The sequence below is a fragment of the Seriola dumerili genome, unplaced genomic scaffold, assembly GCF_002260705.1.
Source record: "Seriola dumerili isolate Sdu_G_001 unplaced genomic scaffold, Sdu_1.0 BDQW01000149.1, whole genome shotgun sequence".
Lineage (NCBI taxonomy): Eukaryota > Metazoa > Chordata > Actinopteri > Carangiformes > Carangidae > Seriola > Seriola dumerili.
This window is the reverse complement of record NW_019174404.1, coordinates 7209401-7233606: the sequence shown is the minus strand read 5'-3', so window position 1 is coordinate 7233606 and position 24206 is coordinate 7209401. Positions and strand designations below refer to the sequence as shown.

The 24206-nt window shown below is 40.2% G+C and overlaps 1 protein-coding gene across 1 annotated transcript in view; it reads right to left on the bottom strand.

Moving 5' to 3' along the window:
* LOC111225618 (unconventional myosin-X-like) overlaps window positions 1–22794 on the bottom strand; it is a 34667-nt gene extending 11873 nt beyond the window's left edge. The window contains 14 exon segments of the mRNA XM_022750596.1: window positions 213–279; window positions 945–1045; window positions 1153–1299; window positions 1431–1549; window positions 1642–1771; window positions 2177–2283; window positions 2601–2685; window positions 2813–2826; window positions 2994–3118; window positions 3983–4117; window positions 5455–5642; window positions 6947–7105; window positions 18141–18239; window positions 22774–22794. Of these exon segments, the coding sequence (XP_022606317.1) occupies window positions 213–279; window positions 945–1045; window positions 1153–1299; window positions 1431–1549; window positions 1642–1771; window positions 2177–2283; window positions 2601–2685; window positions 2813–2826; window positions 2994–3118; window positions 3983–4117; window positions 5455–5642; window positions 6947–7105; window positions 18141–18239; window positions 22774–22794 (1497 nt within the window).
* Window positions 22795–24206: the final 1412 nt, after the last annotated feature.

The following is a 24206-nucleotide window of genomic DNA, read 5'->3' as shown; positions in this document are numbered from 1 at the left end:
ACTGACAGGGAAGCAGCTGTTATTTTAACCCACTTCAAACCAGCTCTGATCCAGAAAAGACTGACGCTTGGCACGGCAACAACATTATGTTAAAGTGGGCCAACATTTCAACCTCCCTGGCCACATGCCCAGAAGATACTAAGAAACTCTCATTATTTCAACTCTAAACACTGTTTATTATGTCACAAACTGTGTAATAGCATTTTTATTACCTTCTCTATAAGGTCAAGACACTCTGCATTGTCCATCCAGTCTATGGCATCCCACTGAACACCCTCCCTGTGGAGCGGAAACAATCATGCATGGAAAACCGGGGTCCAGGATTTCTGTTAACTGCATATCACATGTACAATCTGTGCATACTCAACAAAACACTGGTTAAACAAAACAAAAAGTCTACAGCCATGCTGCGCACACCAGGCTGACGCTGCCAGAACGGCTGAAAAAGATCTTCAAACATAAACGTAACCTGATTATCTCTTAGAGAGACTGTACGGATGGAGTTGTCCTCCACCCGAACTCCTGTGCTAATTTGGTACTGGCAGACACAAAATGTACAATTATATTCTCAAACTCACCAGACTGGCTAAGATTTGAGCAGAATTTAAACTGAATTTGTTCTCAAGTGTCTCTTGTAAAAATAGATCTTCAGCCATTCTGAATAAATACAGATTAACTAACTCACTAAATTACCTTAATTGACTATTTCTTATGAACAGACAAGAAAGTTATGAGGCACACTTTCCTCGATCCACATTTTATTCATGTGGTGACAGAGAATATTGCTTAAAGCTAATGATTTTACTTGTTCTCCTCAGTGTTATTTGATACTTATAATTAATTAATAAAATTACATAATGGTTTTATTAAATGCAGTAATCCAACTAACTGTGTCGTCTTTGCTTGTGCATTCTTGTATAGATATACTGTATGTGGAATTTCACCTGTTGTACTCCAGCTGCTCCAGGGAGAAGATGTGCTTATTAAAGTATTCCTGAAGTTTCTCGTTGGCGTAGTTGATGTTAAACTGTTCAAACCGATTCACCTGGATTGAAAGATGGAACACATCTTATATACAGATCTGTATCTGGTCTGCATGTAAATCATATAGAAGACGTGCCTGAGTCTCATATGAAGGCTTAGAGTTCTGACCTCAAAGTTTTCAAAGCCGAAGATGTCGAGGATGCCGATGGATTTAAAGTTTTCCTTCCCTTTGACTTTCTGATTGATCTTGAGGATGATCCAGGAGAAACACTGGGAATATAACGCCATGGCAACAGAGTCCCGGGAATCCACAGCCTGCAACGATGAGAGAGAGACCCGAGGGATGGTCAGGATGGGTGTGTGAGTGTCGGGAAGAGGCAGGGATCGATCTATACAGGGAGGATAAATGTGTGTACATATGTGTGCATATATATGTGTACATATACCTGCTCTATAGTGAGCGGGGAGCAGATTTCCTCTCCTCTGAGTATTATGGATCGCTGAGTCAGGACTTCAGACAGCTGAAAGGCATCCAGGCCCAGCAGTTCACTGGCATCAGTGACCACTGGAAACATGCACAAAGATGTGTTACACTTCTGCAATGTATCTATGTCAGTTTTAATTTTCCTACTCACTTTACATGAGGTTTTCACTGACCCTGTTTCGTTGTGATCTGGGCTCCTCCTGCAGTCATGAACTCGATGTTTCCCAGCTGTAAGACGCCTGACAGCAGCTTAAACATGTCTCTGATCTCCTCCTCTGTGAACTCTAACACCTTCAGCGCCTCCTGCACACAGAAACCAACAAGAAAAGAGATTAGGCCCTGCCAGAAGATGAGCTGCATGTATTATAAACACTTATTTTCACTTCTTTGCTGGCAAAGTTAAGTCTTTATTCTAATGTCGCAGTGACAGGGAGGATTAAGACAATATATTCTACATCACTACAGTCATAGATGTTTGATAAATGCTGATTGAAATTTCAGCTTTACGAACATGCCATAATTTACAGTAAACTTCCAGGTGCAATGCCAAATATTACACAGAAAAATGTAGCAGAACGATCAGTATAACTTAAAGTAATATGGATTAATTTCTGCTTAATATAATTTTTGCCTCCAGACAAATGTTGTTTTTTTTTTAAACTAGAATATTGGACACAGTTAAAAACAGAGTGATGTAGATAAACTGACCATAACGCTGTTAAACAGTTCTTTGTCATTCAGGCTCTTGTCCTTCAGACATCCTGATTGGCTGAGGTAGTGGAAAGATTCAGCGGGGTCCTCGAGGAAGTAAAGGCCTGACAGAGGAGATTTATGATGTCAGTGTGACAGTGGTAGAGATGAACATTTAGATAATTAACCACGCTTGATGTTTAGACATAGTAAAGTTATACGAACATACTTTGGTTGATTAGAACGTTATCCGTGTTGACCAGAGTTCAAGTACATTCCCTGCAGTTTAATTTTATCTCCAATATGCCATTTTGATTTGTAAATCATATAAAGCTCATATAACCACGTTAACCCAAAGATACATAGGTTTTAGTCAGAAAAAAATGAGCAGGTTTTAAAGGACAATGTTGATATTTGAAGATGTTAACTGAGCCTTTCTTACTTTTATGCTCTTTGTTAGCTCCCGCCAGCAGAGCGTAGAAGATGTGGTAGTTTCGTTCTCCAGGGTTTTGTCGTACCACGCGGTTCTACAGCGAAATCAATGCAGCAAAGCCTCAATTAACACTTCATTATGATTCACTACACAAGACAGACAAGTCAGTAGTAATAAGTTTAAACTTGACATGAGCAGGCTGCAGCCCCGGACATAGTTACCTTTTCCAGTAAGTCTGAAAGGTAGACAGTCAAGGAAACACAATCGAACCTCGTCACTGGTCTTCACATATATTCTCCTTTAACACCCCTTTTTATCGTGCGTATTATGCAGCACATACATTTAGAAAATTCTAATACATCTGATATAAATCTATTTATTTTGTGTAAAAAATAAGGATACAGTCGATGATGCAGCCTCCCTGGATGTTGCCGCCCTCAGAGAAGTGAAGCTGGATGAACTTTCCAAAGCGACTGGAGTTGTTGTTGTAAACAGTCTTTGCGTTACCAAACGCTTCCATGATCGGACTGCAAGGAAAACAAAAAGCTGAGGTTAGCGTGTTTTGTCACATCTGCTTTTATCTGTGCATGACGTTTAGAATATAGTACACAGACCATGTGCTGCAGAGGATGTTCCCTCAATAACTGTTTCCACCAAAAGCAACAATTACACACATCCCTTAGTGTCAGGTACAAATACTGCTTACTTAGCTCTCACACAGTATCTGGGCTTGCTCAGGGGCACTTGGCAGTAATCAGAGCAAACTTCAGGCTAAGGGTTGACTGCTTTGACGCCCTAAAGACTTGACTTAATAAAACCCTTTAAAACCTTTAAATAGAATATTTTGCAAAGGTGCTCACCTTGAATGTTTAACAATTACAGCTACACATTGAATGGACATGAGAACGAAGAGTCGATTAGTCAATTAGTTGTTTGACGGATAGTTTTGATAATTCATTGTTTAGTTTTTTAAAGCAGAAATACCAAACATGCTCAGGTCTCAGCCTTTCTAATGTGGTGTTTTGGTGCTTTTCTCAGTTTTATATCTGTAAACAGAATAACTTCGGGTTTTGGACTGTTGATCGAACACAACAAGAGATATGACCACTTCATTTTTTGTACTATTTTATGGACCAAATGATAAATCAATTACTTGAAAATAATCAGTAGATTTATTTAAAAATAAACATTTTGAGTTGCAGCCCTAGTCAGCATTCAGTGACCCTAAAGACTTTCTTTTAAAAACACATGACTTTACTTAGACTTGCTCTCAAAGATAGATACAGTTAGATAAGAGTCAAGATTTGATCTGGTCTTGTCCCAAAACAACCCTACAGTAAAATCAGAGCAAAAAAGGGAAAGCGTGTCTTCTTCACTTCATCAGTATGTACCTGCTCTGTACGATGGCCTGCTCCACACGTGTGGTTTTCTCTGATGGAGCAGTCCCGGCTGATTTCTGGCTCATCACTGACAGGAACTGCAGCAACAGTTTAGTGCTCTCCGTCTTCCCTGCACCTGATTCACCACTGAACCATGCACACACAAGCACGCACACACATACACACACGCGCACACACAACCCATTTTAATCAAATACACTGTGACCTTCTCTGACATTCCCATATCTCAGATTGGTCTGGTTGTTTAATTGATACTGAGGTTTGATACTTTCAGCGATATTGCATTAGCTCCCAGTCTCTCTCAATCAGGACATCAAGTGAGACAAAGACTGAGCTTAATTGAACGCATGATGAGATGTCTGACCCCACAACCAGATCATGTCAGTTAGCAGAGCAGGCCAGGAGTGGTTCACCAACTTCATCTAGTGGGCTTTTTTAAAATATTGGCAGGGTGTTGTTCATTAATATTCACTACCAAGGGAAACACAATCATTATTTCATCCTATGATTCTTCTTCAGCTGACAAAATTAAATATTTAGAATTGACTCAGTCTCTCTCTCCAATAAACCGCGGAAATCAATATGTCTGGAATGTGCCGACAACCTTGATTGTTTATTATGTGTAATAGCTGTCACTGTCTGCCAGTCTCTGCATGAGCTCCAAAGGTGAAAAATACATTTACATGAATATATTCTAGTGGCTTGATATTCATGATGAGATAGACACAACAAGTTCTCGTTTGTGGTATAATTACATTAGTGTAAACACCAGCAAGGTTATTATAAAAATTGCTGTGGATATTCTGTCAGTTTTCATGTGGTGCCAGGACAAAAGGAGGAAACAGCTATCCTAGCTCTGTCTGAAGGTAACAAATAGGCCTACCAGCACCTACAGAGCTCACCAATGAACACATTATATGTTTGTTTTATCTGTGTTAAACTGAGGTTACTGCTTCCAGCCAAGATACAGCTTGTTACAAAGCCAGGCTAGCTGTTTCCATCTCTTTCCAGCCTTTACGCTAAGCTAAGCTAACCGTCTCCTGGCTGTACACCAAATACACAGATACAAGAGTGGTATCCTATTTCTCATCTAATCTCAGCAAGAAAGTGAATAAACATATGTTCCATAATGTTGAACCTTTCTTTTAAATATACATTCAGACTGCATGCAAAGACATAAAAAATGCATGTGTAACTCCGGGTAAGTAGGACAGTAAGAATAGCTGGAATTTCCAAAAATGGAACTCCCCCCTCGCCCAGTGCATGCTGGGATAGGCTGCAGTCCCCTGAGAGTCTTAACAGTATAACCACTTATTGCATAGAAAATGGATGGATGGAACAACTTTTCTTTCAATGGACAAGCATGAGGCAATGAGGCATGAACTAGAGCTTAAACCAGTTAATTATTAGTTTGAGTGTGTGAGTGTGTGAGTGTGTGTGTGTGTGTGTGTGTGTAAACTCACCTGATGAGAACACACTGGCTGTCGTGGCGTTTCCAGATGCAGCGGTAGCATTCGTTGGCCACAGCAAAGATGTGTGGTGGCAGCTCCCCTAGATGGTGCTTGGAGTAAAGGTCCACCCTCTCTGGGTCATACATACCTGAGATCTGCTTGTAGGGGTTGACAGCTGCCAGGATGCTGCCGATATTGGTCTGAAAAGAGTCAAGATATGACGTTTCAGATTCTATCCTTGTATCGCTTTTGAACCTTTAGTATCCTTTAGTTTTTTCATTTCTCTTTGTCTCAAATATACAGACATGAACATGCACCCACTTACACACTTAAAGCAGTGGCACACATTTGCTAACAACCACTCAGGAACGCACACAGCAATATTAAAGCAGTCTTGTGTTGAGATTAATTTGGAATGGAGGATAAGGGAAAACAGCAGGGTGCAGATGCAGATTTTTATTAGAAAGCTGAGGTCAAATGGGTAAGATGGAGGAGGAGGGAGGCCAGATTTCCATTTTGAACTGTTTGTCCTGTAACAGTCACCTTGTTTTCTCTCCTTCTGCTCTAGAAACGAAAAGAAAAAAAAAAACACTGGAGGTCAGCATCCCCTCCCTTGTGTCATATTACCCTGTCTGTGCATTTTGTGTACTACACACATATAAAACTGTGCTAAAGGACACATACACATGAATGCATGAACATACAGTGGCACAAAAAGCTGACCCACACAGGGTAAATGCTTATGATCAGCTTAAGGGAAATCCGTGTATGGACAATATTTCATCATCTAGATTAGGTCACACCCAGGGCAGCTGTTATTGGTCTGTTGTCTGGTAATCCTCAGGTTTCCAGGCTTTCCAAATGTGACTTTCAACATATCATCATGTGACCAAAATGTAGGTTTATATATTTGTTCTTATCATAATTAACTGATCTCAATATTAATTTATACAACTTTAAAGATAGATTGTTGTCTGTTCAAGTTGAGTTTTATTGGCATCAGCTAATGCATCCATTCATTACGGACAGTAATGACACATCTATTGATGCCTAAGCTAGGGCACATCATCAGTGACGTATCCTGTGGTCAGCGGGTGCTTTGGGTGTTTCGAACATCAGACATTCTCACTCAGGCGACCCAGCCAAGGTTGATCAGGCCTCAGCTTCTGCCCTAGCTGCTCTCTCCCACAGACCGGCTCTCTAGATCCAGAGCCACCTGGAGGCTTTCTCAGCAGCCTCTGTGTTGGTGTAGATGGCTCTCCTCCTCCTCTTACCTGTGATGCCGAGGGCAGCTGTAAACAGTCTGTCTTCATAAGCCTCTCTCTCTCTCTCTCTCTCTCTCTCTCTCTCTCTCTCGCGCTCTCTCTCTCTCGCTCTCTCTCTCTGTCTCAATTGATTTGTGCTTCGCACTAAAAGCTTCACACATGCAAAGATAACAGGAAAGGGAGGGTATACACATAATGTACACACACACACCATGTGTCTTGACATTCAGTTCACTTACATAGATGTTATCCTTCTGGTAGCGCTGGTACAGGTTGTGCATGATGGCGGCCTCATGCAGCTCGGCCAGCGCCGACATATCCTCCACCCCATCGATGCTGGACTGGTGCATAGCATACACCCGCTCCCTGGTAACCTCTGCCTGCTGCAAGTACAACACCTGGAAAACAACAAGATATACAGACTGTCACTCAGCCCTGAGGTACTGTATACTGTAATGAAATGTTGTAATTTGTTTTTCCCACCACGACTTTCAATAATCTTAAAAAACACCTGAACTTGTTGCAGTTGTACTTATCAGAACTTTACAAAACAAGAAATAAGAGCTACTCATATCTGACAGCAATTTCAGGATGGTAGGTAACCAATGTCCACATGAAAACAAACCGCTTTATTAAGGTACAGAAGTTTTTAAAGTTTTTAAAAGCCTTTATTATATATAGAGTCACTGAATGTGAGCTCTTGGCCATGTTTGTGGTGTTTGGCCTTTTGGATGATTTTTCATGCATATATCGGCTTGCTGTGGCGTCAATTGGCAGAACAGAACTTGTTGAAGCCTGTGCTCCTGTTTCATGAGGTGAGTGAAATCCTAGTAATATTTCATTTACATGTTAGCACTAATTAGCAAGTATCGTCTCACCATAGCTGGCTTGTTAGCTTAGCTCTTTAACTAACTAATTAGCCATCAAATGAATTAGCCTTGTGTTATCTTTCGAGCAAGACACCCAGCTGTACTAACGATGCTAGCGGGAGCACCACAGTTATTAAACCGGCATCCATCGAAGTCTCAGCTCTACACTCGCCTCACTCTGAGAAATAGCTCCTCACAAACATATCAGTGACATCTCGGAGGCTATGTCCATCTTTATATAAAGTCTATATGGTTTATCATGTGTGTTTCAGGTACACAAACTGAAAAACATTCTACTGTCAATGTGCTGGAGAATCTCTTATTGAGTCAGCACAACTACTCCACAACACCCCACTCTATGCTGACCGGCTGCTGGTGGTCGCTTCATATTTACTGTACAGACGAGTGTATGGATCTTCTCAATTCTCAGTGAGAAAGCGAAAAGGCATATTTCCTAAATGGGAAAAGGGGATTTTCCTTGTAATATATCACACACACTGACAACGAGTGATGTGCTGTGTGGTATGGTATTAAAATGGTCTGCATTGGCTGCTCAAAAGAAAATACATCACAATACTTCGGGTAGATTTCTGTCAAACCTCTTCCCTCTCAGGTAGATGTAATACTTGATTTCCAGTTGTTAAACTGGTAGTGCTGCCTGCTGGATAATGAAGCTATGTCAGAGTAGTCAATGTGTTGCAATATGATGAAAGTCCACATGATGAGAATACAGAGCGTTGTGGCTCTGCTTTGTCTCCCCAGACCCACATCTCATCTATGTCATCCATTGCCATGGCAACTGGAGAGTCGGGGACAAGACAGGGTGGGGAGCCTGGCTCTGTGAGGGGAAGGAGGAGAAGAAGAAGAAAAAGAAAGAGGAGAGAACAAGAGAGTGAGGACTGAAGCAGAAAGGAAGAGAGAGTAACAGATGTGATGTGGCAGGACCTGACAGGTGAAAGCAGCTCGGTGTGTATTCAGGTCAGGCACACACACGCTGCTACAATGATCCCTGTCTTTTTTCCCCTGTACACAGTCAGAACATGCGCCGGTGCAGGAGATAACTGTGATTGTATTTCAGCATAAAGGTCGTTTATTCACTCCAGCAATATCTACTTGTCTAAGAATAGAAACCACGGCCTTTACAATGCTGGGTTGTTAATATGTCAGCTCAGCCTCACCGCCAGCCTCCACCCTGTGTCTGTGTGTGTGCATTTGTGTGTGTGTTGGTGCAACAGATGTGTTGGAAGTCTGTTGAGAGTGGCAGAGGGGGCACGCTGTAGGCACTCCAGCATCCTGTTCTTAAATAAATCTATTTCACTCCAGTAACACTGTCTTCGCTGCACAGAGCTGCTGCGTGCAGACAGATCTCTCGGGGCGAAAAAAACTTACAACGGTATCATCGTTTCTGTCATCACCAACTGTCTGCAAATAAAATGTTGTGTGTGGACTACAAATGGAAACCTGTGAGCCATATGCTACTATACTACTATCCAACCACATAATAGTTTTTTTTCCCCAGCTTGAACTGCTGTATAATGCAGTTTGTTCTTTCCTTCTCTTGCCTCTCATATTTTGTAAAACTACAGACATCTTGTGCATAGTATGTTGGTAACTGCTCATCAAGTCTCTCACCTTTCTCTCTCACTCAGCTGTGATGAAATGACCCAGTTGCCCCTCATTCTCCATTAGAGAGAACATAACTTATAAAGGCTTCACTGACTAACAGCTCCCCGTCTTCATTATGACCCCGTCCACTTTGTCTTCACCTTTTACAGCCATAGTACTCAGTCAAGGCACTGACATGATGTTATCCAAGCACATACACATTTACATGAGTATTAGAGCCAGTACTGGTAGCACATGTAGAAAAGAGAAATGGTGATTAAGTAAACTGCAACAATACAACAATTATAGGCTGCGGTTTGGATTTTTTTAAACTACTTTTTTCTTAATTCCTGGGCAATTTTCAGCAAAGTTTATGATTCAAAACTGAATTTGCAAAGTTACTGTTAGTGTCATTTATCTTTTCTCTTTAATCTTATCAGAACTATAGCACTGGCAAACCCACAGATATTTATTTACCATCAACTCTGAGGTTCCTCTCAGCTCTACAGTGTTTTCGCATCTTTCAGCTCATTGTTTTGGTTTTAAGGCTCTGCTTCATTCTCACCACTCAGCAGAGAGACAACCTTAGCAGCCGGCTGCTAAACACAGTGGAGCATGTAGCAGCTAAAGAGCCAGATATTTCCCCTCAGGAGGATGGCAATCAAGAGGCAATATTGAACTAATATGTAATATTGAAGACCACCCCCAAATGAATGATAATGTTGATCTAAAGTTCTCAATATCAACTTTATATTGTGATCATATATCAGTGTTGTGTTTACAGCTTGTGTCAACAGTCGCCAAGTGGCCAAAAACGATGAATGCAGGTTTAATTGATTCATCACATTCTCTGACACTGAGTCGTACCCACTCGTGGCTTTTCGCATGTACGTATATGTGTTTACATGTGTGTTTGGTTACGTACTTTACAGTGTCTGATGTGCATGGGAGACACGCTTGTCTGAGTGATGATAAGATGCATTACCGTGCTTGTTAGTCATGGTTTGGACAGCTGTACACATGCAGAGGCACTTTCATATTGACTGTATTACAACTAGAGCTGGGTGTGTTCCTGTAGCTGTGAGAAAGAAAGACGGAAAGTCTCTCAAATTATATCAAAGTCCATTTGCTCCCCTTCTCCCCATTTCTTTATGTTTCACCCAATTAAATCCCTCTCTCCCACTATCACTCTCTGTCTGAATTTTTCTTTTTGAATTCTGTGTCTTCATGTGTCAAACACCATTTCTCCATTTCTCTCATCTCTCTCTCTCCCTTTGTATATCACTCCTCTTTCATCCCTTCCCCCTCTCTGTCATCTGCTGCTCCTTTTCTCTCTGTTCTCTCGCTATCTTCCATTCCACTCTTCATTAATTTACCCCTCTCTCCGCTGCCTGCCCTGCACTGTATTTCCCGCATTTCAACCTCCTACCACTTTCTTTTTCTTCCTCCACTTTTCCTCTTTTATTTTTTATTGCTGGTTCGTTTTAACATCCATACTGTATTTCTGATGAATCCCCTCAGCCAGTTTTCCATCTTTTTTTTCCTGATCTGTGTCTCTGTCTGTCTATCTAATGTACATGGATCCCTGTGTGCTCACTCACACAGACTCACTTAATGCCTAAATGGCTCAATCTGAGACCCCTGCCTGTAAATGGAAGGCTTACTGAGAGCAATTTCAGTCAGAAAGTAAAGCACGCCTTTGCAATCCAGGGAAAATTATAGAGGAACAGTAGATAAGACTTCAAACACACACACACACACACACACACACACACACACACACACACACACACACACACACACACACACATCACTTGTGATAAGTAGAAGGACACCAGGGTGACTAAAATGGAGGCCTGGGTCTCTGCTGTCAAAATGAATTTCCTTTGTTTACAATAAGACGTGTTTAATGTAATGCATGGTACCAGGGAGTAACCAGTGTTTTTTTTTAATGTAGTATGTTGGAAATCAAAATCTCATGTTGCCAGCACAGTTAAGTTAAAGCAAGTTAAAATCCAAAAGGTGTGAATGAACACATTTTGGGTGCTTCTTTTGACTTTACTTGACTGAAATCCTGGTTTTATTGTCCATCTGTATCTATGTTTGCAGCAGATACGTTGACTTGGTGCATTGTTCCTGCACACAGTATCTGACATGTAGTAAGAGGCCAATGTTCAGATGTGTGATGATATTCAAAGTCACAGTAAAATGGGAGTTTGAGCATCTATAGAATTAGAACTTGGAAAATGTTTTTCTTTTTTAAACACCTTTCTCAATTTAATGTTTTATTTTACTGTTTTGTTCTTCTCTTAATATTGACATTATCTGTATTATTGTACAATTACAGATTAACATTTTATCTGTATGTTACAGTAACTGCACTATCATTGTTACTGACTGACAGTAGACTTCAACTCTTGCTTATATGGGTAAGGTACCACACATAAATACATTTTTCTGTTTAAACTGATGAGGCTGAAATTCAATAATTTCACATTTGCTCTGAATAAAAAATAGATTAAGCAATAAGAGGAGGTCAGCTAAGCTATACAGACTCTGCTCCTCTAACCACTAAAATCCAAACCCTAATAGATAGTGTATACATATTTCCATTAAGAATAAATATGTATAAGGTATGAAACAACTGTTTCCACAGGCTGAGTACTCTTCATAATGAAGAGTGGGCTTGTGGGCTTTACAATTGCTTCTAATGCTAAAGCTGCTTTTACATATAAAGGCCTTAAACAGCAGATAAAGCAGAGAAGAGAAAACCATTCGAGACAACCCATATATAATGATTCAGAGAGAGAAGATGCTACGAGCAGAGAAAGTATGTCACTGACTGAAATAAAATGCAGTTGAAGTGTAAGAAGAAAAAAAAAAAAAAAAACTTTTTTGAAAACGTCTGTCTTTTCTTTCCATTGCCCTCTGGTGGGTTTTAACACACATTTTGTGCATGGCTGCTTAGTGTACATTAACACACACAAAAAAGGACACACGCATGCACAAAATGTACTGTATGTGAAGCAGATGCACACACAATAAGTTTTCTGTGAAGAGAGTCTAAAATGGGATACTTCGTATTTAATAATTCATTATTGGAGAGCGGAACAGAGGAAAGACATGGAACTAGTGAGAGGAAACACAGAGAGAGAGCCAGGGAGGGAGACCGACATACAGTGGACTGACAGAGAGAGAGAGACAGAATGAGAGTAATGTACAAGTAGAGCATGGTTAACCAACTCCGATTCGTCTTCAGTAGTATAATCTCTCAAGGAGCTGAAGTGTGGGAGAGGAAGTTTCTTAAAGGATAAGGCTGGTGGTACTCTCTGTCTCACACACACTCCACTTCCTGTTTCATCATTTTCTCTCTTCTCCTGCAAAACTGCAGCATTCTTAACCTGCTTTGCTCATATGAACACACACACACACACACACACACACACACACACACACACACACACACACTTTCACATACACATACAATGACAAGCCTCTTCATCTGACTTCACATATTAGCTGTAGTCAAAGTGAAGAGAGGGAGCAACAGAGATAAAGATGAGAAAGAGAGCTGTGGGCACAGTGACCTATATATTCTGCAGACCTCTATTCACCAGTGCAAGATACAGTATCACACCGTCCTGAACGCACCTGCAGCTCTCCTCGCTGACCTTGAATCAGATCTGACAGACCTGCTTGGGTCAGATTAGGACTGGTGAACACTGAGGAGGTATTTTTTGTCAGATCAGAGTATATTAGAAGAAAAAGGAGCCACTGCAGCTGCAGCAGCAGTGGGACAAAACCACAGTGTACCAATGCATGTAGGGAAAATGAGCTTTTTTGGACGGGTAACAGGAACCAAGTTATTGATTTACTTGGGTGCAAGTATCCACAGGGAGCTGAGGTAATGAACAAATCCAAAATTAAAGTGACAATTTAAAATCTATATATTTAATTTAGTAAAAGTATATTATAAGTCAACGTATTTATAGTGCTAAATTCAATATAATTCCATGCAAAGGCTTTGGACAATCTGAAATAGACACCCACATCTTTTCTAAATAAATTATCAGCAATGAAAAATAATCCAAACAAATTGAATTTCCCTGTCATAATATTAAGTTATAACCCTGTAAGGTAACGTTGTAACACTGACTGTTGTCAACACTGACTGACAGCTTTGACTTGATGGTGAGACAATGAAAACGCTAAGATATGAAGGAGAAAGACTTTCAATGTGTACAGTTAACAAGACTAAGAGTCTGAAAGGCTGTACATAGAGGTGCTGACATGCTCACTACAATAATGCACATTTAATGTTTACCATCTTCACTATCTACAGTATATCTGAGGCTGATGGGAATGTCATGTGTTTTGCAGGGATTTGGGCACAAGTGACAAATTAATTATAAAAGTCAGTAGGATTAACTCTGGGGAACATAATAGCAATCTGTCCAATATATGTGATGTTTCACTCTGGACCAAAGTTGTGGACAGACTGACCAACACACTAACATCCAAGGAAACATACCATCAGCATGGCTAGAATTAGCTCCAAACCTGTATTGTATACCTCAAGAACTGCATCCTACTCCTCCGTTGCTCTTTCTTTTATGACAGAGCTCGATGAGTTGGATTGAGAAAAAGAGGTTAACAACAAGCTTTAACTCAGTTTATACCTTCTCTGCCCCACAGCACCCATTCAGCACTGGAGTGAATAACACATTTCATATGCCATCACCCTTTCAGATTTGGCAACCCACACTCATCCCATCCCCAAGGGGGATCACTGCCTCGTTTCTTCACTGATAAGGGGCACAGCAAAGAGACAGATAGGGAGATGTTCGTGTGTGTGTGTGTGTGTGTGTGTGTGTGTGTGTGCGCGTGGTGTTTTTAAGTTAAATTAACGAGTTAAATTAATCTCATTATGTGATACTAAGCGAGCGAGTAACTATGGTGTCCTCAAAGGGTTAGAAATATGAAACTGTGAAGAGGAATGTGGGTCAGGAGATCACACAGCATCATCAGCTTGTTTCTGTGCCGAATCAGACAAAACAAGTCATTTCTGCGCTTTTCATTAGGCGCATTCGACGGAGTGTGTGTCAATTTTTCTGTGTGTGCGTGTCCAAGTACGTAGTCACTTTGTGTGTGCAGGAGTAAAGGCTTTCCCTGCAGCATGTACTGTTCTCGCGTGAGCTCTCACTGCAGCTTTTACGCTAGCTACTGAAATCCAGGTCACATAACACACATTGTCCATAACTCATCGTTAACGTAACGTCTGTGTGTGTGTGTATACGTGCATGTGTGCTTGTGTGTGTGTGTGTACTATTTAACAGTAGACCTCAGTCTGTGTCTGTATTTCCCACAATAAATTCCCATGGGGGTGTAAATGCGTCCAATGCAAGTATACATTAGGACATCACAATTATCTAACATACGTAAGGAGAAGTCTGACGGTATCCCTGTGACCATATCCATGGCAACCAGCCCAGGAAGATCTCTGTCAGGTACAGAATTGTCTGACGATGTCTGGTTATAAATATAAAGCTGGAAATATAAACTTTCATGTAGGGTGAAATGTGAATGTCAAGCTGCACGTTTTGTTCAACCAGTCTAAAACTCAAAAGATATGCGGTTCACTGTCAAACATGACATTTTAATTTATTTTTTGGGCATATTATGGCATTTTAAAAATGACTAACCATTAATCGATTATCAAAATAGTTGCCAATTAATTATATGTCAATTGATCAATCCTCAATCCTGCTGCTACAAGACAATTTGCACCTCAGTGAGAACATACATTCGTAGCATGTGTGAAATACTACTACTACTAAAGTGCAGTTAGTTCCCTGCTTAAATCTAACATCATTGACATGCAGTACATCCATAAATTATGAATATTGTAAAAACATCTTATAAACTAGCAGGTGCTCTGTTTTATCAAGGCTACGTCTAGTTTTTATATTATCATCAGTACGTTCATTCACTGTATTATCTTCACTATCTATTTGTTTTATCTCTATCTACAACCAGTTCTTTGTTGACCCAGTTTCACCACAGGTTCATTAAAGTTTCATCTAATCTGATCTGATCTAATCATGGTTTCTATACAGTAAGTTGTAGAGACTTAAAGGGGAAAGGTAAAACCTTGGATCATGGAGAGATCTTTGGGCATGATCTGGGGTTTTATGAATCCTAGGGGATTGGTTTAGCTCTTGATTTACCAGACAATTTACCTTCCAACCCGCATTCATGGTCATGAGCTTTATGTAGTGACTGAAAAAATTATACTGCAAATACAGGAGAGATGAAATTAGTTTTCTGTGTTTTTATGGGCTCCTAGCTCAGACACATGATTGGTAGAAAAAGAATGGATGGGTGAATGGATGCATCACAACCAGAGACAACCAGAAATGACCATGGTGGATGTAGACAGTTCTGCGTGATTGTATCATAGCACGCAAAGAATGAAACTGCTGTAGGTGTCAAAAGCCCTCCATAACCTGATGAAGTCAGCATGAAGTCAGAGATGACTTACACGAGAGAACAGTAGGAATAAATCTCACACCATCAGCCCACCACTGCCTACTTTTAAACCTTAATGCATGGTTCAGTATTGGCATTTTTCAGTGGTGAAAAAGCAGGTGTGAATGGAGTATGAATGATGTAAAGGGCTGTATATACCCCTGGTAGTTGTGAGTTGTGCTGATTTGACATGATGGATAGTAGTTCTGCAGCCACAGCATTTGTAACCCAGAACTGGTAATGTGTTGAACTGGGTCAGGGTCTGTAGTGACAGGGAAGCAGGGAGGAGAGTATGAGAAAGAACAGGGTAGAGGAAAAATAAAAGTAGTATCAAAATCAGAAAGAAAAAAAAAAAAAAGCAAAATGCTTTTTAAGACTGGTAGAACAGAAAACATGCAAAATTTTTAAATTTTACATGCCTCATTGGCATCGACACTGAGGTCATTTTTAGCTGTTTTATGAAATATACTTCTGGGATTCATTGCGCTCTGTGGTCACTGAAATAAAAATGTATTTATAACCAAGATCAGGGGGACACAGGGCAGAGCAACAGGGAGGGATGGGGATCCCGGGACTGTTTGCAAGGGTTAGATCCTGTTGTAACAGGGTAACCCCCCCTTTCCTGCTGATTCTCTATCAAATATTCACCACCTCCTGCAGAGCTAACATTTAAACACCAACAGCTAGCAGAGAGGGGAGGGTGGAGGGAGGTAGGGAGAGCTGGATGGGGGCTGGGGAGGTTGAGGACATTCATAATCCAGAGCAAAGAGAATGCCTGCTCCTATAACCAATCCTCTATTTTGGGAAATGCCTGTCGGACCCTGCTGTGTCCCCGAACAGGAACTCCGGGCTACGGCTATAGCATCAAAAGACGATGCTTTTAGAGCAGCATTTGGCCATTTTATGTCTTAAAGGCCACAAAACACAACTTCATTGTATATCTGAGAGAGAGAGGGCAGATGTGGATGTTCTTTGGGGGAATAAATGGACTACTGAGACTCTTGAATTCGGGCCAAAGAGCCAAGTCTATTATTAGCTCCATCTAAATGCTGCCAACTGGAGCGCATGCATGTGTGTGTGTGAAACACATCAGCCATCAAAAAAAAAAAAAAACATTAAATCCAAAGAGCAATGTGTGCATGTCCTTGCTCTGATACAGATTAGATGAGCGCACACATGCACACACATACTCTTAATGAGATTTAAACATTCAATTCCATTATTTTGGCAGGGGGTGTGGTGTTAAAGGGTTGGGGTTGACATCTGACATCCTGAAACAAGCATGTGCGTTTGTGCTCCCATAACACTTTCCATCTATTCAGGCTCTCCTCCGGAGGCTGAATGTGTGTCAGAGATGAATTTTGCATATGTATGAGGAGGAGGAGGAGGAGGAGGAGGATGAAGGAACTTAAGGGGGGGCAGGAAAGTGGAGCATCATGACCAGGAGTTTCTATTGATCCACACAGGAGAGGATGAACCTGCACAGCTGCTTCACCTTCACCCTGACCTTTACATGCATACAAATGCACAGTCCAAGCACACCACTGCAGCTTCAGCTCATCAGTCATCTAATGCTGACACTGTTTACTAGTCTGGTTTAAAATAATTACAGTTTGTATGCTAAACAAACATCACATAAAAAAGTAATGGCATTCTGAGGACCTTTAAAGTTTGGCTCATCACACAAACACAAACCTTTCTATATGTACGGTAAACAATCTTTCCAGATCATCACAGTTCCAATGGAAAATGTGTGTAGTTTGAGCGCCCTGGTGGCCTTGGGGTTTAAGACGCTGCCCATAAACAACAACAACACGAGCTGAAATCCAGCTGGAGGCCTTCCATCTCTCTCTCTCTCTCTTCCCTCATTTCCTGTCATCTCTCTACTGGCAACTCTATAATAAAAGGTATAAAATGCAACCAAAATATTTTCAAAAACTGGCTCATTAAAGCAATTCGTAACTAAACCATGTTTTTCCTTGGAGTTTAAAGATCTAACTGCATACGTTGCCCGTTTGCCCCTGATGCAAGCAGGAGCAGTATGACAGCTATTCAGCTGTAACTATAAAAAACATTACAAGTATCAGAATGATTTCCCTACTTAGAGATAAACAGGCTGTATTAAAGTAAAACCAGGGTGTTTTCATATTAACTTGAATTAGCTACATCAAACTTGTGTTCCTTTATGTAATAACTGAAACGGATTAATCTATTTTATCCACCCAGTAATGTGTTGATCAGGGTCCATATACAACCGTCTGTCATAATCCTGTTCTATCTGTACAGTGTGCAGTATGATTACTTCTACAAAGTTGTGTCTGTTGTGAACGGTGCAATACTACGCTTTTGCTGTCTTTGGTGGTGCTACCTACAAACAGGGTCAGAAAAGACAGGCGCTGGCAGTGCGAGTGTATATGTGCACATTTCTTACCTCGCCATAGTCGGTTGTGACCACAAGGGTTCCATCTCCACAGGAGTTTACAGTGGCAGGAACGAGCTGCTCCTTCTCCCTGACCCAGACACGGGCCCCCTGGATCACACAAACACACACAGATTGAAGTTAGGCAGTGTACAAAAAAAGGAGTCATGAAGTCATGAACCCTCCGGTGACCATGGGCAGCAGCTGAGCTAAAACAACTTGGATGTCTCCGCAGAGTTTAAAATACATGATTATCTCCTCACGCTTCCAGACCTGAAATGATCATTTTCCCACTGATATATCACTGTCATTACATTTCATAAAACCTTGGTAACCATCTCAGTTTAAAAACATGCAGACATGAGCTTGTGGTAACTGACAACGCACCATGAGGTGTCCAGTTGCTGTAGAAGAGAACAGTTAAGATAAAAGGTAAAGAAAAGCACAATGTTGTTTCTAGAGCTGCAACTATTACACTAATGAATTTGTGGATTATATTGTTAATCAGTTCATCCATGTATTTTTTTTTCAAGCAATAATGCCCAATATTTTCAGTTTCTCAAATTCAGGATTAATCGATTAAATGAGAGAATAATCAACAGATTAATCAATGATAAAAATAAACATTAGCTGCAGCCCAAGTGAATTATCTTATTTTAATGCTAATACGTATGAGACTACAAAAAAATAGTTTGTGTTAATGCTGATAGTCACAGGCAAGTTACAGTAGTTTCATCTACTACATGCAACACAGTAAACTATTGTACAGTGAGAGTGTGCATGGCTGCACAGACAGATGTCACAGATGTGTTTAATGGGAGACAAAGTCTTTAACATCTGGATTTCCTATTAAGGTAAAGCAACAGTGCGTGTGAGTGTGTGTGTGTGTGTGTGTGTGTGTGTGTGTGTGTGTCTTGTCATAGAGGAAGTGTGCTCTTCCTGGATCTTTCCACACAGACAAAACCCTCTTTCACACAGTCACTGACCTCTGACCTCCAACCCCTAAAAAGGGGCAAAGCATAACAGGAGGGAGAGAAGAAGGGACAGAGGAAGAGACACGACTAAAAGAAGAATGAGGAGTATTAAATTACAATAAACAAAATCAGCTTTATATTCAAAGCAGTAATTCATCATAATAAAGATTAATATTAATCTTGTTTAGATGATCTGTTAATGCATTACACCTTCTGCTTGCTTGGGAGCATGAAAACATTGCAGGATACTAAATATTATTTTGAAGGGAAGATCACTGTATTAACATATCAATGTCTTCAAAGTGATAAATAAAGTAAAGTGTGGAAGGACTCAATTGTCACACTTTACTTAAAGACCCTATATTTATCATAAGCTTTAATGTATATTAACATTTAATAAATGGTTTATAATAAAAAAAAAAAATGTAGCTGTGAGCAGAAATGAGTGTTTGAGGAGGTTTGAGCCCTGAAAAGATACCAGATGTGTGCGTCTGAATGAAGTGAGCAGCAGAGGAGGGATGGACATGAATTGTTTCAGCAACAGATGGTCCCACACCCCGAAGCACCCCCAGACAACCTTTAACTCTCTCATTTTCCTCTCCTTCTCTCTCTTTTTTAGTCTTTTTCTGTCTTTTTCTTGCACTCAGTCTGACACACACACACACTGATGATAATAGAAAACCAGTCGTGCCCCAGGATATGGAGTTAACCAGGCAGAAATCATTCACACACATACAGTATCTATATATACATGCTGCTGGGTAGCTCAAGGTAAGGCTTAGGGGAGAGAATGTCTGAAAGCTTTTGGATACAGACTTTAACGCTGCTGCCTTTTTCCAAACATAAACTCGTGTCTTCAAACCTTTGCATCAGAGGTACAAACCTTTCACTGACTACATTCCTTAAACTCAAACCTTAGCTTTAATTTGGAGTCCCATATGCCTGAACATGCCCTAATCTTAGCACTTAACCTAAATTACATATATACTATGGCCACATGTGGTATTTACAGGATAATAGTACTATTGCTTTAACATTATTATGTGATTTGACTTGAGTGAACTAAATGAGGTATGGCGTCTTTGCTTTTTCTTCCTCAATTTTGTGATAAAACCACTGTCCTGGAGATATTTTCAGATTCCTCAAAGACTCTTTTAACAATCTGGTTAAAAAAATATTCAGTCTGCTGCTTGATAAAAAAGACTTTCAACCTGTTTCCCAAGTTATGCCTCTTTTTCCAAACAAAAATGATAGCTGGAAATTGTACAGGTTGAGCCAAAATTAAAAATGTATTAAAGGTTATATTGATATATGTTTCTCTACAATATTTTATATTTTTATACAAAATAACACATTAATAGTTTGCTTATGTTACAAAAAGCTGCGTGAATTTGCAAACACAGTCACAACTTCAAAAACGGGATCATTTTCATCATGCAGCAAAATACAGAATATTTTTCATCAGATCGTTATTAGTCTTTGAGGATTCAGGAAATACCATCAGAATAGCAGTAAGTGTTGTTAAACAAAAAAAGGTTGTGATATGTTTATTTTTAGGACTATTAGAGGTTCAGTTCTGTGATTCGAATGTAGTGGTAAAACATGTGCAGCACAAACCGAGGCTAATCTAAAACGTAGTGCAACAGTAGCATGTGTGGAGAAGAGCCATTAAGTCAAAGAACTGACTCAGTAATGTCAGTAACCCAGAAACATCTGTTTAACATAAACCCCAGAGAGAGTACTGATTTGTGCAAGGATGTGTTTTATGGCTCATAGTTCAACTTCTCATTTGTAAGAGAAATTATGTTTTTTCTTCACATTCTAAAATCTGGTTTGCAAAAGTATTGAAAAAACAAGCACAAAATAGAATAATTTAAATAGAAAGACCATCCCAAAGAACACTAACGCACTCTGGCCTAATGGGATATCATTGGGTTTATTGTAGTAACTCTGGCAGAGTGCACTATAAGACATAACAGGGTCTAACTGTGTCACACACAAACAAACAGACACATTCATGCTGAAATTACAGAAATACGAATGTGCAAAAGCGACAGTCCAGACCAAATAAATATGTATACATATATATATATAAACAAAACAAAATCATAGACAAACTAACATTCACATACATCATTTTAACCAACATATGCCCTCTGTGAAAACTGTCATGAAATTAGTTCACATTATTATTATTATTATGATGTTGTTGTGTTTTGGTGCCACAAATGAAGTTGTTTGATGAAGGACATAAAAGTGTTTCTGAGTTTGAGCTCTGCATTTCACTGAGATGTTACATTTAATGCTAATTCACTCTAATCTTTGCATGAACAAGCCTCATACATCTAGAATCACTCTGGCAACTGAAAAATTCAAGAGCCTCCTCTGCTCTCTCTCTCCCCCTCTCTCTCTGTTGTTCTCTCCTCAGCAACTCTCTATATATAGCCCCCTCATCGCTCCTCTAGATCCTCTCTCTCTCTTTCTCTCAGCCTGTTTCGTCCATAAATCCAGCTCGTCTGCCCGTCAGATTCCAGCACACAGAGCGGTTAGAATAGTGATGATGCTGTGACTTGACCCGATGACCTCCCCGGCCTAAGGCTCTATGCTCAAAGCTCACCAGTACTTCACTACATCCTGTTTTAACTGATAAAAAAGACCCCTGACCCCACTTGAACCTCCAATACTGGTCCTTTATCACTGGCCCTGAAGCACACTCATGGCACATAAACACATAGCATATATAAACTCTTTTTCCTCTCCCCGGTTTCTTTTTACAGTCTCCATAAACCAGAGTATAATGAACGTTTGTGCCTTCTGTATCAGTCTCCCCTTTAAGTAAATGGGTCTCTAGTCTCAGATCGATGTACTTTGCTGGAGCCATGTGCAATCTCTGGGGCAGATACAGCAAAGGGGAGACAGAGGGTTATAAATGACCTGCCAGCATTACAACCTACACCCACCAACGCCCTCCTCCTCTTTGTGTCCTCCTCCCCTCCCCCCGTCTATTACTGGCCCAGACAGGCAGGAATGGCCATGCATGACAACAAACTCGGGGTCTTTCTCTGTGTAAAATGTTTTCGTCTTTCACTCTTTCCCTGCTCCGTGAAATCCAAACTGGACCACAGTCAAAACCCTCCAGCTCCGTCTATCATCTTTTCGTCAAGCTCCATTAAACCTCAACTGACCTCAATTTTCGCATCACCCTCAAACATGACCTCTGACCTCACAGCCCAGACCCTGCTCTCTGACCAGCAGGACTTAAAAAGAAAAACAAAACAACCAGCTCAAGAGATGCCATTTGCTGAATTTCTTTATACAAGTTAAGCATGATTAATTAGCGCAGTTGTTCAATTGTCCATAGTCCAATGTAAGTACAGTATGTGTAATTTCAAGTAAGATACACAGTACATTGCATGATTGATAACTTTATATCTTCTCTCAGACATTTATTCTTCCTCTATCTGACTGGTTGTTCAACCCGCCAGCTGTTCTGGAAACATCAGATTTATCAGTTTCGGATAAATATAAGGCAGAACGATTACAGAATCATGCTTCATATAACCTTATATTTGAAATAGCTGTTTGAAGAGCCAATTGTGTGTGTTTACATGCACATAAGTATCCTGGTTTTGAGTCTTATCCTGGTCTTTATCACCTTTAGGATATGGAACATAAGAAAAATGGTTATTCATCTCCCTATTTATATTATTCGAACAGTGTCTAGATTTCTGATCATCTGTATGCACAGTCCATTTCATTCACTATGTGCTGCACCAACAAAAAATGTTTAGAAACCTTGATAAGGTGTTTACATGCCACAGTATCCTGGCTTCTATCAGAAAACTCCAGGTTACGTATCAAGGTTTCTCGAAACTAGCCGGGGGCCTTATCCTGGATTTTGAAAGCAGGATATGACATTTACGTACACCGCACATACCCTGGATAGTCATGTGCATGTTAACACATTCATTGGTTCTTTTGATGATCGTCAAATTAAAATTTCATGCTGGCAAGCTGTAGTCTGGTTTGTGGGACTACCAAAGAGCAACATATCTGACGAAATAAACAACCAAATTCACATTGAGGTTTTCATAGTGACCGTGTTTGATGATTGTTTGTTTGATTTTATGACAATGTAGATTATGAATACAGTGTCTCTTGGCTCAAAAATCTTTGTCATCAGAAAATCCTTAAAAGCACAAGAACTTTTTATAAACAGGATCTGTTTGCAACTGCATCCCCACATGACAACAGAAGCCTCTAAATCTCTGTAATCTGATTTTCATACTGTACAAGAAAACAACAGCTACCTGGAAAGGTTAATCTCAGTTAAATGCTACTAACAAATGCTCATAACGGAAATACACATGATAAAATAGTGAAAAACAGAAATTACACAGACTGAAAAGTGGCAAACATACAGTCTTTCGCATTTTAAATGACCACCATTAATTTAGTAAGTACTGTGATATGTAATATGATTCGACTTTTTTTTAAAAAGTGTATAGTCTCATAATAATAATCTCACAAACATAGTCTCTTTCCCCCATATGTATCAAGGCCTGTGTGCAGAGGGAAAGCAGCAATGTTGATTACACCAAGAAGAAAAATGGAACAATTATTAAGAAAATCCTGAACATCTAATAATCTTTCATTACTGAACACACAATAGAGAGCATCCCCAGAGCATTGGCCCAGACCCCTGACCAGCTGCATATGTGTGTGTGTGTGTGTGTGTGTGTGTGTCTGAAAAAAGGCCTTGTTTCTGCTCGGATGATTATGTGGATGGCCCGTGCCATTTGATTGAGGCATCGCCCTGGAGACAGCCTCTGATAAAGGACCCCTGCCTCTGAGAAACACTAATGGCCGAACAAACACTCGTGAATCCTAGACACAAACATATGGTCAATGTCTGCAGGCGCACACACACACACACACACACACACACACACACACACACAATGAACTTCAAACTGCACATTCAACAGACACTCAATTGGACATCAATACACCTGATACTATCTCAAATACTCTGGAATAGGAATAGGTGTTTGATCGAATGGGGGAAAAAAAGAGAAATTCATGTGAAGAAGAAAGAAATGCA